Raw genomic sequence first — 17,980 nt, forward strand, 5'->3', positions numbered from 1 at the left:
ATTGTGATGATTATTGCTGCACTGCTTTTCTGTGTATGTGTTTGTAAATAAATTCCTAGTCATAGAATTACTGGTGTAAAAGGATATGCATTTTTGTAGCTTTGGTTATATACTCCTAAGTTGCCTTCGAAAATAATTGATCTAATTTATATTCCCTCTGTAGGTTACTTGTCTCTTTTTTTACTATCTCCATATTGAATGTATTTGAAAGTTTTTACCAGAGTGGTGAATATGGTACCATTGTTTTAGCATTGATATCTTTGATTACTACTATGACTATTTTTATATGATTGGTGACTATTTTTAAGTTTTCTTTAATGATTTGCTTGAGAGTGTTCTCTGTCAAAAAAGGCCTTCTTGAATGTATCTCTTTCGACTTAAGACACTTTGATGCATTAAAGGATATGGATCCTTTAAAGTTGAAAATGCTTTCTCCCAATTTGCTTTATAGCAGAATCATTTTTCAATAATCAGGTAGATTAGAATTTTATGCCTTAATATAAAAATGTACTCAACTAGACTTTGGAAACCTATCTTGGTAATTTAAAAATTGTGAATTTCGTGGATAAAAACTTTTCCTTCAAATGTGTACCTTTTATAACTTGAAATTTTAAAAAATGTTAATTAGTCGTATAAAACTAATTTATTATGCTTTGTTGCCAAACTTGGTCTTTCTAGGCAGTTATACTTAAGCATGAACATTGACGACAAACTGGAAGGATTGTTTCTTAAATGTGGCGGCATAGACGAAATGCAGTCTTCCAGGGCAATGGTTGTAATGGGTGGAGTGTCTGGCCAGTCTACTGTGTCTGGAGAACTGCAGGAGTCAGTACTTCAGGATCGAAGTATGCCACACCAAGAGATCCTTGCTGCCGATGAAGTGTTACAAGAAAGTGAAATGAGACAACAGGATATGATATCACACGATGAACTCATGGTTCATGAGGAGACAGTGAAAAATGATGAAGAACAGATGGAAGCACATGAAAGACTTCCTCAAGGACTTCAGTATGCACTTAATGTCCCTGTAAGTAATTAATTTATAAGACATTGAACTTATGGTTAAAAAGTATTAATTTTGTCTTAATATTGTGTTTTTGAAGAAATATCAGAAAATATTTAAAGGCTAAATAGTGTTCTTGAATACATTCACTAAAATATTGGCAGAAATCATACTTGAAGGCAAAATTAAGTTTTCATATTACATAATTATAGAAATTTGTCTTTTCTATAACATTTCTTAGGATTATGTGTGTATTGAATTTTTAGTGCTTAATTTGTAAAGACATTTTAAATTCTATTTTTATTTTTAAAGAATAGGTTTAAATTGTTAAAAAAAAAATGTTAAAAATTCCCACCTCTTTTTTTTTTTTTTGAGGGTGGGTGGGTGGGTGGGTATGGTAGTTCTAGTTTAATTTGAACCTAGGGCCTCAAGCATTCTAATAAGTATGCACTGTACTTACTGAGCTATACCCAGTTCCTTGCCTTCAACAACTTTTTGTGATTACACCCCTATTCTGTGTCTTCTTTTCATTCTCTACTTGCTTAATATGTATCTTTTAAAAATCATACCAGCCCTTCATTCTCTCTTACCCACCATAGACAATGGTTCAGCACCTAAGGTAGTCTTTTGTAGTCACTCATGTCTTTCTTGCCTTCTCTACTTTGATTCTTGCCCTATGATCGTAAAATCACCACCATATTGTAATTTTCATTTTTCTTTCTGTGGTTTTAAAACTGGGTTCCTTTCAGTTTATCTAATTCACTGTACCTTTGCTTTAGGATCTTTGTATATGCTGCTTGGACTATTCCCCTCAGCCATACCATGTCCCTGTTTTTTAACTTAAGATAGTGCTTCAGTCATAATCACCCTGCCACTTCTATTGACCCTAGATTGAGCTCTGCCATAGGGACTTATGTTTATTTGTTCAGTGTCTGTCTATGTAATAGGCTTATATACTCTACAAGAGCAGAGGTTTCTTATTTTATACTCCATAGGTTGAATGAATGGATAATTACTTATAATTATGTTAAAAAATGTGGGCTTGCTAACTTAGTCTATAGTAATACTTTTTCTACTTTTAGTCTGTTGATATCGTGTATTATATTAATTGATTTTCTTTCTTTTTTTTTTTTAAAGAGAGAGTGAGAGAGGAGAGAGAGAGAATTTTTTAATATTTATTTTTTAGTTCTCGGTGGACACAACATCTTTGTTGGTATGTGGTGCTGAGGATCGAACCCGGGCCGCACGCATGCCAGGCGAGCGCGCTACCGCTTGAGCCACATCCCCAGCACCTATATAAATTGATTTTCAAATGTTGAATCAATCTTGAATGTCTTGAATAAATTTCAAGTATAATTCTTTTTATACACTGTTGGGTTTGATTTGATAACATTTTTATGTTTCTGCTTATGAGAGGTGTTCATCTGTAGTTTCTTAGTAATGTCATTGTCTTGTTTTGATTTTAGGGTAGTGTTGGTTTCATAGAATGAATTAGCAGGTATTCCTTCTGCTTTTGTCTTCTGGAAGAGATTGTAGAGAACTGGCATAATTTCTTTAAATGTTTGGTGGAATTCATCAGCACACCCTTCTTTGCTTTGTACTTTCTGTTTCAGAAGGTTATAAATCATTGGTTAAATTTCTTTAATAGATTGTTTTATTTCTTGTGTGAATTTTATCAGATTGTCCAGATTGTCTTTTAAGGAATTGGTCCATTTCATTAAGGTTATCAGATTTGTGGTTATGAAGCTGCTCTTGGCATTCTTTTATTATGCTTTTAGTGTCTATGGAGTTTCCTTTCTTTCATTTCTGATATTTGTAATTTATATCTTCTCTATTTTTCTTTCAGCATGGCTACAGAGTTGGCTTTTTAATTACCATTTTTATCATTCTCAAATTTATAGTTCAGTAGTGTTAATATTCATAGTGTACCATAGCTCTCTACAAGTATTAATGGAGGAATCAAATCCAGGGTCTTAAACATGCTAGTAGGCAAATACTCAGCCATTGAGCATTTTCAAAGAACTTTATCTGGCAAAACCTGAAACTATTTGTTGAACAACTCCCCATTTTCCTTCTCTCCAGTATAGGTTTATAGATTTTATTGATGTTTTCAAAATGTTTTGGTTTTTCTGTTTTTTTTTTAATTAATGTATTTCTGCTCAGAGTCTTATTATTTCTTAGGTTTACTGTGGTTTTAAATTTTTTTTTTATAGGGGGAAGTTTAGACTATTGATTTTAGATCTTTATTTTCTAATATATGTATTCAATCCTATAAACTTCCTTGGAATTACTTTTTTAGCTGTATCCCATTTGCATTTTTATTTTCATTTAGTTAAATATGTCTAACTTCTCATGAGATTTTTCTTCTTTTCAACCGTTTATTACTTTGAAGTATATTGCTTGATCTCCGAGTCTTTTGGGGTATTTTCCAGTTTTTTTCCTACCTTAATTCCATTATTGTCAGAATTATGAATGGTATGATTATTCTCCTTTTAAATTTAAGGTGTGTTTTATGATCCATGATGTGATCTATCTTGGTGAATGCCTGAGCCATCCTTGATCTTTTAGATAGTTCTATAGTGATCTTCCTATATGAGATGTATAACTTCTCACTCCCCTACTAAAACTTTTTCAGTGTTTCCTTAGTGCCAAACAGATAAAATGAACCTTTTTTTTGGGGGGGGGGCATAAATGGAAAGAATCCTTATAATCAGATCCTTTTTGTTTTGTTTTCCTTTCCTTTCCCCAATACTTGGGAATTGAACTCAGGGGTTACTTACTCAGCTACATTCCCAGCCTTTTTAATTTTTATTTTTTAAAGTCTTAAGATAGAGCCCTTTTTGCTGCTGAGCCTGCATTCTCCTGCCTCAGCCTTCTGACTAGTTGGAATTATATTGTACCACTGTATCTGACATATAGGTTCCTGCTTATCCAACTTATACAGTAGTTCAAATCTCCTCTCCTATATTTTATGCTTTAAGTGTATCAGGTTACTTTAATTGCTCACACTATGATATTATTCTGTTATTTTGAACACATAGTGTATGTCTGTAGTATTCTTGTTTGGCATTCTATAGTTGTGTGCTTTCTCTTTTGCATGGTGGTCATTATGATACTAACTTGCTTTGACTTATCTTTGCTTGCAGGACTCTTGTGAGTATGCAATATGCTTTAAGTTTTCTTTCCTATAGTCTGCCTTTAAATTTTATGTTTTTTAGTTCTTGGGCTACAATAGGCAGGTATTATTTGAGTGGAAAGATATATATTATTTTATTTTTAATTTTTATTTTTTTAATGTTCTCTAATGAATTTATTGGCCTTTTATCTATTGATTTGGGAGGGATGGCAAATCATATATTATATTTTTAATTGAGAAAAAACTTAAAGGAAAATGCTGAGACCCTGTTTATAGTTCAGAATTTTGATAACTGCATAAACTTACATGATCTCCAATACATTAAGGTGTAGATGGGATGCATGATATGCAATCATCTTATAAGTTTTGTTTGTATTTCTTTGTAGTCAATGCCCTTCACAATTGTTAATGATTATTTCATCATAGATTATTATTGTCCCTTGGGAACTTCCTGTAAATGGCATTATATGTAACTCTGGCTCCTTTTGCACAGCATTGTATTTTTATGGTTCATTTATGTTGGTTGAGTATCAGTAGTTTATTCTTTTTTCTTGTTGATTAGTGTCCTATTTTAATATTATGAAACTGTTTACTCATTTTTCCTTATGGTTATTTTTGTTGTCTCTTACTTTTAATCATTATGAATAAAGCTGCTATGAAAAATTTTGTATGAGTCTTCTTTTGGTACATTTTTGTACAAATATTATATCTCTTGAGTTTTCATTATGTTTGATTTGTCTTTAAATCAATATCACATTGTTTTGATTGCTGAGTTTTATGGTAGTAAATTTCAAAGTCAGATAGTATTAAGACCTCCATTTTTGTTACTTTTACAAGACACACTGTGACTCTTTTATATATATCCTGTTACTATTTTAAGGAGACTGATTGGTTATTTTATATCCTTGGAGTTTTTGTGGAAAGCATAGAACCAGCCTTTCAATTTCTATAAAAAGAGCCAGCTGAGTTTTGATTGGGATTGCATTGATTCTATATGTTGATTTGAGGAAAATCAACATTTAAATAATACCAGCTTCTAGGCCATGAGCATGTTATATCTCTACATTTATTTAGGTTTTCTTTAATTTATGTCATCATTGTTATATAGTTTTCAGTGTAGGGTAATTGGACACATTTTAAAATGCCATTTTAAAAAATGTCATTATTTGAATATAGAAATGCTGTTGATTTTTTTTTTTATTTTGAACATGTACCTGAGACTGTTAACATTTTAGTTCTTATAGTTATATGTTCTTTAGGTTTGCTTAGTATCATGTTGTCCATATGTTTCACTTCTTTTCTGATTTGTATGCCTTTTTCTCTTTCTTTCCTTATTGCACTGACTAGGGCCCACAGAATAATTGATGCGCAGAAGTGGTAAGAGCAGACATCTTTGATTTGTTCTAGATCTTAAGAGAGTCCAAATCCAGTATTTTGCTATGGAGAATTTTGTTAGCTGAAGGGATTTCATTGGTGATTTTTGTTAGGTTGAAAAAGTTTTCCTCTTTATTTGTGTTTTTTTTTTTTTAGACCATGAAGGGATATTTAAATGCTTTTTTTTTTTTAAACCGTGAAGGGATATTTAAATGCTTTTTCCTGCATGTATTGAGATGATCATAAAAATTTTTTCTCTTATTCTCTTAATGTAATGAATTGTACTGATTTTGAAATATTAAATCATGCATTCCTGGGATAAACCACACTTGGTCATGATGTTGGCTATATGTATACTCGGTTATATGTTGTTGGGTTTAGCTTACTAATTTAAAAATTGTTATATGTATATTCATGAGGAATATTAATCTCTAGTTATATCTTCTTGCAATATCTTTGTATTTAGGTATGTGGACTTCATTATAAATGGGTTAGGAAGTATTTCCTCCTTTATTTTCTGAAAGAGTTTGAAAATAGTTGTTGTTATTTGATGGATGTCACCAGTAAGATTAGTCTGACCTGAGTTTTCTTTTTATGAAGGCTTTAAATTACAAATTTAATTTTTAAAATGTGCACAAGTCTATTCAGATTTAAATTTTTTCTTCAATAATTTTTTGTAAATTGTACTTTCTAAGGAATTTGTGCCTATCTTCTATCTTTTTAATTGTTTAATGGACAGATTCTACACAATTTCTTTTGTTGTGTAAAAGAACTATAGTGATGTTTTCTTATTCCTGATATTGGTAATTTGCTTATTTTTTAATTAAGCTGGGTAGATATTTAACAGTTTTCCTAATCTCTTAAAAGAATCGAATTTTGACCTTTAAAAAATCTTCATTATTATTTAACTTCCATTAATTTTTACTCTTTATATTGTTTCCTTCTACTATTTTGGTTTTCATTTGCTCTTCTTTTCTTAAAAAAGTAGAAGATGAGATGACTGATTTTAGACCTTCCTTCATTTTGATGTAAGCATTTGAAGCTCTAAATTTTTCTCTAAGCACTGCTTTTGATGTGTTATTTTTATTACATATCAAAATACTTTTAAAATTTCTTTGATTTCTTCTTGACTGATGAATAATTAGAACTATTCTGAGTACTTTGAAATTCCCAGGTATCATCTTATCACTGGTATCTAATCTTTGTTGTCAGAATATACATTGTATAATTTCAGTCCTTTTAAATATATTTATTAAGATCTTTGTTTCAGTGGCTAGCATATGATCTAATTGGTTGATATACTGTGTTCATTTGAAAAGAATGTATGTCTGGCTGTTGTTGGGTGAGTTATTTTTTTGTATATGTCAGTTAGGTCAAGTTGTGTGGTTATGTTCTCCAACTCTTGTATCTTTGCTTTAGTTTGTCAATTACTGAGAGAGGACTGTTGGTGTTTCCAACAGTTAAAGTTAATCTGCAAAAGGACCCAGTTTTGTAATTAATGTTGTATTTAATTCTTATCCCTCTTTAGTTCTCATTAATCTAGGTCAGTTTTTCAGATTTTAAATTTATTTTTTGCATTTATTTTATAGAATGTCCTTTACTTGGATTTATCTGATTTTTTCCCCTTATAAGTTTGACAGGAATATTTGTAGAAGTGATGCTTAAATTCTCCCCATTGCATTCTGACAGTTGGCACATGATTTTTGTTACCTTCATTCTGATTGATTTTGCTTACTTGATAAGGTAGTGTCTACTAGGAGTTGTCACTACAGAGTTAATCCTATTTCTCTTTTCTTTCTTTCCTTTGTTTGTAGTATTTGATTTGAACCCAGGGCCTTGTGCATGCTAGGCAGCACATGTACTCCTGAGCTATATCCCCTTCTCTTCTCTCATTTTAAGAATGTATTCATTTATTTATGTGCATTAACATAAACTTAGATTTTTATTTTATTCACAAAAATATTTTAATCATTTTAATGCTTTGTTTAAGATTTGGCCAATGAGATCCTATGCCCATCAATCTTCAAAAACTTTCTTGCTTTCTGGCACAAGATGATTTAGGCTTATCTTGTACTCTTCTTGCCTCAGTCCTGGAGTCAGCCATTTCCCCAAGGAATTCTAGTTCACTTTAGTGGCGAATAGTATTTAGAAGCTAGGATCTTAGTTTTCAACACTCTGTGCCCTGTTATTGGGATATAGCTGCTCCCAGGCTTCTCAATGGACATAGCTGCAGAATATGAAAATATATGTATTCATGTATATACGTACATACTGTATATATATATGTGTTTGTATTCTGTATATGTAATTATCTACATTTATTTATGCACACATTTGCTTTTATATATATATTTTTAATATCCATCTGTCATTATTGAAAATATTGTTAGGTTCACAGCAAACATCTCTAATTGAGTTCAACAACTAGAGAGTATATTAGAAGTGAGAATCCTGACTTGGTTGTCTTTAATGTGTTTCCTATTATTATTTTGTCCTTACCAGTGGAGCTGTCCCTAGCTTTTACTCCATAGCAATGCTTGCCTCCCCATCCCCTGCATGGATGCCCTTCTCCCACAGCATGTGCTTTGACAGCTTGATTGGGACTTGGCACCACATGGATCCTCATCCTTATGGCACTCTTGCTTTGATAGACTGTGCTGATCCATACCAACTCTGTGATACTTTCTTCATGTAACTCAGCTTCTGATACCTTGCTCCAAGCTCTTTTTCCCCCACAATGTAGACCCTTCCTTATGCTGCTTGAATTCCCAAAATCTCATGTTGAGCTTCCCTTCTGTATGGAGAATCTCCGCACCCTAGTTGGCCTCTGACATCTTGTATTGGGCACCTTTTTCACACTGAAGCCGTCTTCATCCTGACTCTTATTGGATACCTTGTGCTGGCCCAGCCTAGAGCTTTCAGGCTGTCTCATGAGGGAAAGGGGATGCGGAGGAGCAGAAAGGGGAAGGGACAAGATTGGTCCATTTGTAGTCATATCTCTTCCCCTTCCCCTACCATTCCTAACCCCTGGCTATCCCAAATCCATTTTTCCATCCCTGGAGCTTTGTCATTTTGAAAATGTTTTTTCAGTGAAATCATACAATATGTGATCTTTTGGGATTGACTTTTTTTTTAACCTCAACATACATTATTGAGAATCATCCAGATTGTTGTTTGTGTCAGTAATTTGTTCCTTTTTATTATAGAGTAGTATTCCACAGTATGGTTGTACTATAGTTTAACCATTCTTGTATTGGGGGAACATTGTAGTTGTTTCTAAGTTTTGGCTGTTATGAATACAGCTTCTGTGAACATTGGTATGCGGGTTTTGTATGACATAGGTGTCCATATCTATCTCCCAGAATAGCCTACTACTCTCTTGTCTCTCAGATATAATCACTATGTTTTGGTACTTTTTTTTCATATGCATATTGCACATATTAACCTACTCTTTCTGCTTGCTAGCATATTTTGAACTTTTCTCAACCCCCTTCTAAAAGTTCTCCAATATCCGCTTGATATTCTGTTTTTATGATTACCCACAATCGAATGCTATTATTTTTTAAAAGATAACCATAGGGGCTGGGGTTTGTAGCTTAGCGCTAAAGTGCTTGCCGAACACATGTGAAGCCCTGGGTTCAATCCTTAGCACCCCCCAAAAATAAAGGTATTGTGTCCATCTACAACTTAAAAACAAAACAAACAAACAAACAAAAAACCAACCAGACATGATGGCATACACCTGCTATCCCAGTGGCCCGGGAGACTGAGGCAGGAGGGTTGTTGAGTTCAAAGCCATCTCAGCAACTTAGCAAGGCGCTAAGCAACTCCACAAGATCCTGTTTTTAAATTAAATATAAAAAGAGGCTGGGGATGCTCTGATACCAAAAAAAAAAAAAAAAAAAGAGATAATGATAAATTAATCTTTGAAACACTTTATCATACCATATACCAGAAAGGCAGAATTCAGGGTTCATGTAACATTGTTTTTATAGAACATAGCAGACAGAATAAATTTTATACCTTATTCCCTTTATTTTTTCAATTTTATTTTTAAAATACATGACAGCGGAATGTATTACAATTCATATTACACATATAGAGCAGTATTTTCATACCAGTTCATGTCTTCATGCGTGTACTTATACCTTATTCCTTATTTATGTGTCCATGTGGGTCTTAGTATCATGAATATATACCCCTGTCCCCAGTACTGGGAATTAAACCAGGGGTGCTCTACCACTGAGCTGTATCCCCATCCCTTTTAAACTTTTTGAGACAGAGTCTCCCTAAGTTGCTGAGGATGGTCTTCAGTTTGCTGTCTTTGTGCCTCTGGCTCCAGAGTAGCTGGGATTATGGCATTTTGACATGAAAAGAGAACATTGACTTAGAACTATATGCTGATTATGGCATGAATATGTATTTGTTAAGCTGAAAAGAGAACATTTACCTAGAACAATATGATCCAGGTCTACAATAGTGTATCAACCTCGGGGTTGGGGTTGTGGCTCAGTGGTAGGGTGTTTGCCTAGCACATATGAGGCACTGGGTTCGTTCCTCAGCACCACATAAATAAATAAACAAACAAACAAACAAATAAATAAATAAATGTTATATTAAAAAGTGTAAAGTGTATCAAATTTAAAGCTAACATGTCTTCTTCACATGCTATATAGATTGTGCTATAAATAACCTTTTAAAAATAAATACTAAGCCAAATGCAGTAGCATATGCCTGTAGTCCCAGCAATTTGGGGAGGCTGAGGCAAGAGGATTGCAAATTAATGCCAGCCTCAGTAATTTAGCAAGGTCCTAAGCAACTCAGTGAGACCCTGTCTCAAAATAAAAAATACAAAGGGCTAGGAATGTGGCTCAGTAGTTAAGAACCCTAAATTCAATCCCTGGTTATATCCCCTACCCCCAAAATGATACTGAAGGTGTTAATGGCTTTCTTCTTTCATTGATTCATTCACTTGGAAGTTACAAAGAACTGATTAATTTTTTTGTTTGTTTATTCAGAACAAAAAGTTGAGTTTTCTTAAATGGTTAAAGATTTTTAGATTCTGTAGCCCATGAAAACTCTCCTTAATGTCTGGTGACAGTTTAAGTAAACAGTTCTTCATTTGTGGTAATTGTTAGTTTTCAGGATTTATCTTGATCACTACTTTAAATCAGTCACCCAGATTCAGCTCAGTGACCCTGTGTTTTCAATAGCAAAGTACAAGTCAGCCTTTTAATGTCTGTAGTTTATTTATTAGAAGTTTGTTTCCTAACATGTTAGACATTTAAATGAAGATTAAATAAAATTAGTTTTTCAGTTACTTGGGCTCACTAGTTATATTTCAAATGCTTAGTAGTTATCTGGGCTCATGACTTGTATTTGACAACATAGATAAATAAAATTTCCATCATTGTAGGCGGATAGTACTGTAGAAAGCTTCTCAACCAAGAAACTAAATTTATTTCAGAAATTTTAAGAAAAGTATTTGGATATTCTTTTTATTCTTGTCAGATCTACTCAGAAAGATTTGGGAAGTCAAAATTTTTCTTTTTTGCAGTACCAGGAATTGAACCTAGGGTCTCACACTTGTTAGACATATGTTCTACGTCTGAGCTACACCCCTAGTCCTGGGAAGTCATATAAGTTTTTATCTTCTTTATTTTTCTAGTTTGATGGCAAGCATATTAAGAGGAAGGACTTACGTTTTATATTAACAAAATGGAGCAAATTATAAATCATGATACATGCTACGTTTGTATTCTAATAAACTGTTGGATTATACTCCTTGAACAAAAGTATTTTTATAAATTAGGAGATACGTAAAAGATCATATTCTACTCATATAATAATATAAAATATTCTGATATGTATAATTCCAGGGGAAAAATGTACTTAAAACATTTGTGTGGCATTTTAATTTACTCACAATTTTTTGTGCTATAAAGCAGCATGAATAAAATCTGAGGCATGCTTTCATGCATTTTGTGTGTCTGAATAATTTTGTTTAATGGCTCAGAAAATTCAAAATATATTTCATATATTTGGTATGAAAATTCTGTTTTATTTTAAAATTTTTCTTAAATCTTGTTATTAGTTTAGGAGGATGGTATAGTATTTATCCCAAATATCTCATGGTCAAGTCAATAAAAATCTAACATGCAGATGCTGTTTTATGTAAATATTTTGTAGTAGGTAATTTCTTTCCTCTTATTAAATAAAAAAATTCATTATACTTATTTCACTGTTCCTTAAGGTATTTATTATTTTTGCTGCACAATTTGCACTGTGGTTTAATTGCAGAAGTTGGATTGCATTTATTGATGACAAATGATTTTTCAAAATCATCCTGGAAGATGATAAACTTCTTTGCCTTTTATTTGCTTGAAATAGCCATTAGTAGGAAGTTTGTTCCTCTATCTTTGGCTGTTTCCTTCTTGTCATCCATTATATTGTATACTTTTTCAGAGCCATTTATAAATTATAGCCATATCTTGTTACTATTACATTTCTTTTATAATTCATTTAAGGGGTTCCATAGGAGTTTTGTGGGCTACTGAGTATTAAAGTGACATGGAAGTTAATAAAATAATATAAAAGTAGAAGTTCCTTAGAGTCAGGGTATTGCTCAGTGATATACACCTACCTAGCATATGTGGGACCAGGGTTTGATCCTCAGCAACATGGAAAAGGTAAAAAGTTCCTAACCTCGGCTTACTCTTAATTCTGAAGAAGTTACTAATATTGATATTCTTCTGGAAAATTTTAATTTATAAACAAATATATTGTGTATGTATTTATGTCTGTGTAATATGTTTTAGATATATAATACATATATTTAGCATAAATATATGTATGTATTTGAAATCTGCATTAATTTAATGACATTTTGTAGAGATTTATGTTATTGCATATAAAACTTCCTTATTTATCTTAATGGCTGATTAAATGGTATGGCATCATTTATTGAGCCACCACCCTGTTGATACACATTTTTGTTATTGGTTGGTTGGTTTGAGTGAAAAAATAGTAAAAGGAATTTGCTTATGTTTTATGCATTTATGTTTGTGTGTACATGCACATTTTTGGCATTATTTGCCTAAGTATATGTGTTTTTACTGAAACATAACATTCATATAGAAAAGTATACAAGTTATTAAGTGTACTATGTTGGTCAGTTTTTTTTTTTTTTTTTTTGTCATGACCATAATATTTGACAAGGACAACTTAGAGGAGGAAAAGTTTATTTTGACTCACAGTTTCATAGGTTCAGTCCATGGTCAGCCATCTCTATTGCTCTTGGCCCCAAGGTGAGGCAGAGTCATGGCAGAAGGGCATGGCAGAAGAGCACCATTCATTTCATGATAGCCTGGAAGCAGAGAGAGAGGGAGTTGAGAAGGGGCTACAGGAAAGGTGTTCCTTTCCAGGGCTTGCTCCCAGTAACCCCTACTCTGTCCACATCCCTTCTGTGTATAGTTACCATCCAGTCAACCCATTCAATCTAGGGTGGACTGAATTAGGTTACAGCTCTCATAATCCAATCTTTTTACCTCTGAACATTTCTGAATTAACACAGGAGCTTTTGGGGGACACCACATATTCAAACTCTAACATGTACATTTTGGTGTCTTTAATCAAAAGTGAGCATCTTGTGTAAGCGCTAACCAGATCAAGACATAGAACATCACTAGCATCCCAGAAGCCCCACCTCTTCTATTCCTCTTAGGTACAACTCTCCTTTCATTCCTAGAGATTACCACTGCTCTAATGCTTTTATTGTGGCCTTTAGTTCACTCAATTTGAATTCAGTATAAATAGGATTACATATAGCATATATTCTCATGTCCGGTTTCTTTGTTTTACGTTGTTTATGAGATATAGCCATCTTATTGCATATAGTATTAACTTAGTCTCATTTCTGTATGATCAGTTGTATGAGTATATATTTGTTCTAGTATAATAAGCATTTAGATTTTTTTCTAGAGAAGCTGGAATTATGGCTCTTGTAGAGTGCTCGCCTGGCCTGCTCAAGGTTTTGATCCCTAGCACTTCCCCTGCCCCCGCCCCCCCCCCCCCCCCCCCGCCCAGAGTTTCTAGATGTTGGCTATAATGCAAAATGGCACTGTGAATAATCTTGGAAGTGCTTTGTGGTGCGTGTTTGTACTCATTTCTGTTAATCATATACTTAGATTTGAATTTGCTTATGTCCAGCTGTAGCACTTAACGCCAGAAGTTTTTCTAGTTGGTTTTGCCAATTTATAATAATTGCTCCGTGTTCTTGCTATTTGGTATTGTCACACACCAAATTTTAATTTTAGCCATTTTGCTGGTTGTGTAGTGGAATTGCAGTGTGATATTAGGTTTCATTTCACTGATTTAAGTAATGAAGTTGAATACTTACTTTCTCACATTTATTTAGAATTTATATATTATTTATTGGTAAGATAAGTTGTTCTCTTGCCCACTTTTCTATTAGGTTGTTTTATTTTTATTTTTATAAACTTGTAGTGGTTTTGTTTTATGTGTTTGTTGGTGTGTGTATTGCAATTATGTTTTTCCACTTTGGCTTGCCAGTTTACTTTTGATTAACAAGTAGTTAATAAGGTTCAATTTATAAATCTTTCCTTTTTGCTAGTATTTTGTGTCCTGTTTAGGAAGTTTTTCCCTATCCCAACATCAAGAAGATATTTCCCTTTATTAACTTCTAGAAGATTTAATGTTTTTTTCCTTTCCCATTTAGATTGACAGTCCATTTAGAATTGATTTTTGCTGGTGATGTGAGGTGAGGATCAAGATTTACTTGTTGGTTACTTTTTAAAGATTCACCCACAGAGATTTTCTTTTCTTTGTTTCCTGCTGCTGATGTAATGTTTTAGTTTTTAGAACAACTTAATAATTTTAAATAATGGCTAATAGATTTTTTCTTTGATTATACTAGGATTTGTGCTAAAATTCATCTTAATGTTGTTTTAAGATTATAAAGTAATATACACAGAAAATGTAAAAATTTTAAAGCTGTAAAGATCATCATAAAAATAGCTATAACCTTATTACTCTGGAATAACCACTATTTATGTTCCTTTGTCAGCATTTTAGTGTTTCCTTTTTTTGTTGCTTTCTTGTATAGATATTCGTGTGTTTGTGTAAAATTTGCTTCACGTATATTTGTGTTTATGAAATTGTAAAGGTGTATTTATCTTTATTTTATCACTTAATCATAAACTGTGAATCTTATCCTGTCATTAATATTAGTCAAAATCTGCATAATGCCATATAGTTGATATTGTAACTCATTTTACTATTTATTATTGGATATTAGACATTTGTAATTTTTATTATAAATAATAGTGTGATATTTGTTATGTGGTCTTGTTGTCACGTGAAATTATTTCTTTAGTTAAATTTTCTTAAGGCTCTTGATACATATTGACCAAAATATAATTTACAAAAGACCTCCAATTTGGTTTCCTCTAATACTATATAAGATTCCCAACTTAATATCTTTATAATGATTTTTAAAGGGAAATGTGAAATCATTTTTTGATTCATATATGATTGTGAAGGGGTTAAAAAAAAATAAGTGAGCTTGATCTTGGGTGGAGGGTAGAGAAGAAAATTATTTTAGAAGAGACTACTTAGACGGGGGATGGATAGTATTATTGAAAGGTAAGGAAATTACAAGGAGGATTTAATGTGAAGGAATTTTAGCTGTATTGAATTTTAGATATCAAGATGTCTGAGTGGAAAAGTTTTGTAACATTTGGTAAAGCTTTGTGTATACAAGCAGTTACACATCTGCAATTGTGTGGTAATGATTAATAACCATATGTATTTACTTAGTATGTGAAAGTTCTCAAGGTTTTGCTCATCTTATTTTTATTTTGAGGGCAGGGTCTTGCTAAGTTGCTGAGGTTGAACTTGAACTTGGATCCTTCTGCCTCAGTCTCCTTTGTCTAATCTCACTTGATTTTCTGAGATAAGGTGGATGTTATTACTACCAGCAATTAACAGATTAGGAAATGATTATAATAATGAACAGCATCAAGAACCTATTGTACAGTGTTGTGTACTGTAGTTTTGGTATTTTACTTACATAATCTTATTTAATGCTACAGAAATCCTTTGAGGATTTTCTGTAAGTTACATGTGAACAAGGTTAAAATTATTAGATTTTATTTGTTCATCTCCACACTGCAAATATTACTATTTGTAATTGGATTGTATTTCTTTTAACTCCCAGCCTATGTTTTTACCATTCTACCTCTGAAAGCCAAGTTTACTCAGCTGGTAATTGGACGAAGTGGCATTGAAAAACTCAAAGTCTTCTAATGCTTTACCTAAGTATTGTTAGTACTTGGCCACTTTATTTTTTAAATTACTTTCATTCCCTTAGTCATATTCCAGAATAGCTAGAAATTCATTTCATACTCTGGAAGCCATCCAAACTATAGATAATATATAGAAAGATATAATATGTTTGTGCAAAAAGCATTTTAACATATCTGAATAACCAAGATTTATTAAGAAGCAGTTACAGTAGTGTAAATAACTCTTGAACTGAAAAGTATCAGATCTTGGTGCTAGTTTTAAGACTTTATAAATATGGATGAAAGAGACACCTGAAGTTTTAGTTTCCTTATTGGCAACATAAGTATAAGGAATAATTCATAGATCACAATAGTTAGGATTTTAGTCTTAGCATAAGGAAGACATGAGTTTAAAGTTTGGTTTTCACTCTTGATTAATATGATTTTAGGCAATAATTCACCTTTCTGTTGCTTAGTTTTATTTTTAAAGTGGGATAAAAATATTTTTCCATAGACTTACTATAAGATTAAATGCCATAGACTGTAACAGGCCATATGTCCAGACCATATGTCCCCTGCTTGCTACTAAAGTCCATTGTGTTCTTAGTTATAAGGACAGTACCTGACACATAATAAATGTTAGCTAAATCTTAGTTCACTATGCTGAGAAAGAGAAATCACAAACTTAAAAACACCATATAAATGATAAAGTATTTTTAAAGTTAGAAAAGCCAGATCTAGAACAATTTTTTTAACTTTTGCCTTTGAAAAAAATTTGGACTTAAAAAATGTTGCAGAAATAGCAGAGTTCACATAAACCCTTCACTCATCTTTCCCTAATGTTAAACCTTACACAAACATAGTACAATTGTCAAAACCTGAAACTTAGACAAAAATACCAATAAACTACAGACCTCATTTGAATTTTAGTTGCTACTCTTTAAAGTCCTTTTTCTATTCCAAGATTTGATTCAGATCCCACATTTCATTTAGTAGTTGTATCTTCTTAGATTCCTCCAATCTGTAGCTGTTGCTTAGACTTTCCTTGTCTTTTGTGACCATGATATTTTTGAGGAACACTAGTCAATTATTTAGTAGACTGACTCTCAATTTGAGTTTGTCTGATGTCACTTTTAGTTAGATTGAAGCTCTGCAGTTTTGACAATCCTGAAAAAGGGATGTTGTGTCTTTTTCAGGGCATCATATCAGGTGGACATAATATGGATATGTTTTCATACTGGTGATTTAACTTTTACCCTTTGTTAAGGTGGTATCTTCCAGGTTGTTCCTCTGTAAAGTTACTACTTTTTCCTTTACAATTGACAAATACCTTGCAGAAGATACTTTGAAACAGTATATTTATTAGTATAGATATTTATTTTACTGTATGGTTTATACTATAGTATTATCATATGTTCTTGCTCATATTGCTCCAAGCTTTGGCCATTACAAGTTCTTTTAGGCTAGGTTCTGTGTCCTTTTTTTGAGGTAATGGGGATTATACCCAGGAGCGCTTATACTGAGCTACATCCCTAGCCCTTTTTATTTTGAAACAGCATCTTGCTAAGTTGCATAGAGCCTTGCTAAGTTCCTGAGGTTGGCCTTGAACTTGGATCCTTCTGCCTCTGCCTCCTGAGTCACTGGGATTGTTGGCTTTTGTCACTACTCTCAGCTCTATGTCCTTTTGATGTGCTCTGATTGCTTTTCAAGCATGTTAGCTTCTGGCACCACAATTTTTCATGGTCATCATCCATTTTCCTCTGACTTAGCTCTAGAATCAGCTATTTCCCAGAGTCCTTAGCCTTTTTTATTTGGATAATTTATTTTAGAAGTTAAGTTCTTGCCAGGCATGGTGGTGCATGCTTATAATCCCAGCAGCTCAGGAGGCTGAGATAGGAGAATCATGAGTTCAAAGCCAGCCTCAGCAACTTAGCGAGGCCCTAAACAATTCATTGAGACCCTGTCTCTAAAATAAAATACAAAAAAGGGCCGAGAATGTGGCTCAGTAGTTAAGTGCCTCTGAGTTCAATCCCTGGTTAAAAAACAACAACAACAACAACAAGAAGCAAACAAAAAAACCAACCAAAAAATAAAGGTTACGTTCTTTATGGTGAATGTCATCCCTCCATGGTAACTTCAGCAAACAAACTAGGAAGTATATTT

General features: G+C 32.7%; 1 protein-coding gene across 20 annotated transcripts in view; it reads left to right on the forward strand.

The window, feature by feature from the left end:
* The window catches only part of Znf148 (zinc finger protein 148), a 146,140-nt gene that overhangs the window by 62,429 nt on the left and 65,731 nt on the right, over nucleotides 1–17,980 (forward strand). For 9 of the 20 annotated variants that reach the window (XM_078044043.1, XM_078044035.1, XM_078044034.1 and 6 more), the window contains one exon: nucleotides 679–1,027. The exons of 10 other annotated variants lie outside the window; for them this stretch is intronic. In XM_078044043.1, the coding sequence (XP_077900169.1) occupies nucleotides 695–1,027 (333 nt within the window). In that variant the 5' untranslated portion in view covers nucleotides 679–694. Of the gene's footprint in view, nucleotides 1–678; nucleotides 1,028–5,486; nucleotides 5,517–17,980 lie in introns of those variants that run through there. One more of the 20 variants, XM_021735619.3, reaches the window with a different exon arrangement.

The sequence above is a fragment of the Ictidomys tridecemlineatus genome, chromosome 3 (genome assembly GCF_052094955.1).
Source record: "Ictidomys tridecemlineatus isolate mIctTri1 chromosome 3, mIctTri1.hap1, whole genome shotgun sequence".
Classification (NCBI taxonomy): domain Eukaryota; kingdom Metazoa; phylum Chordata; class Mammalia; order Rodentia; family Sciuridae; genus Ictidomys; species Ictidomys tridecemlineatus.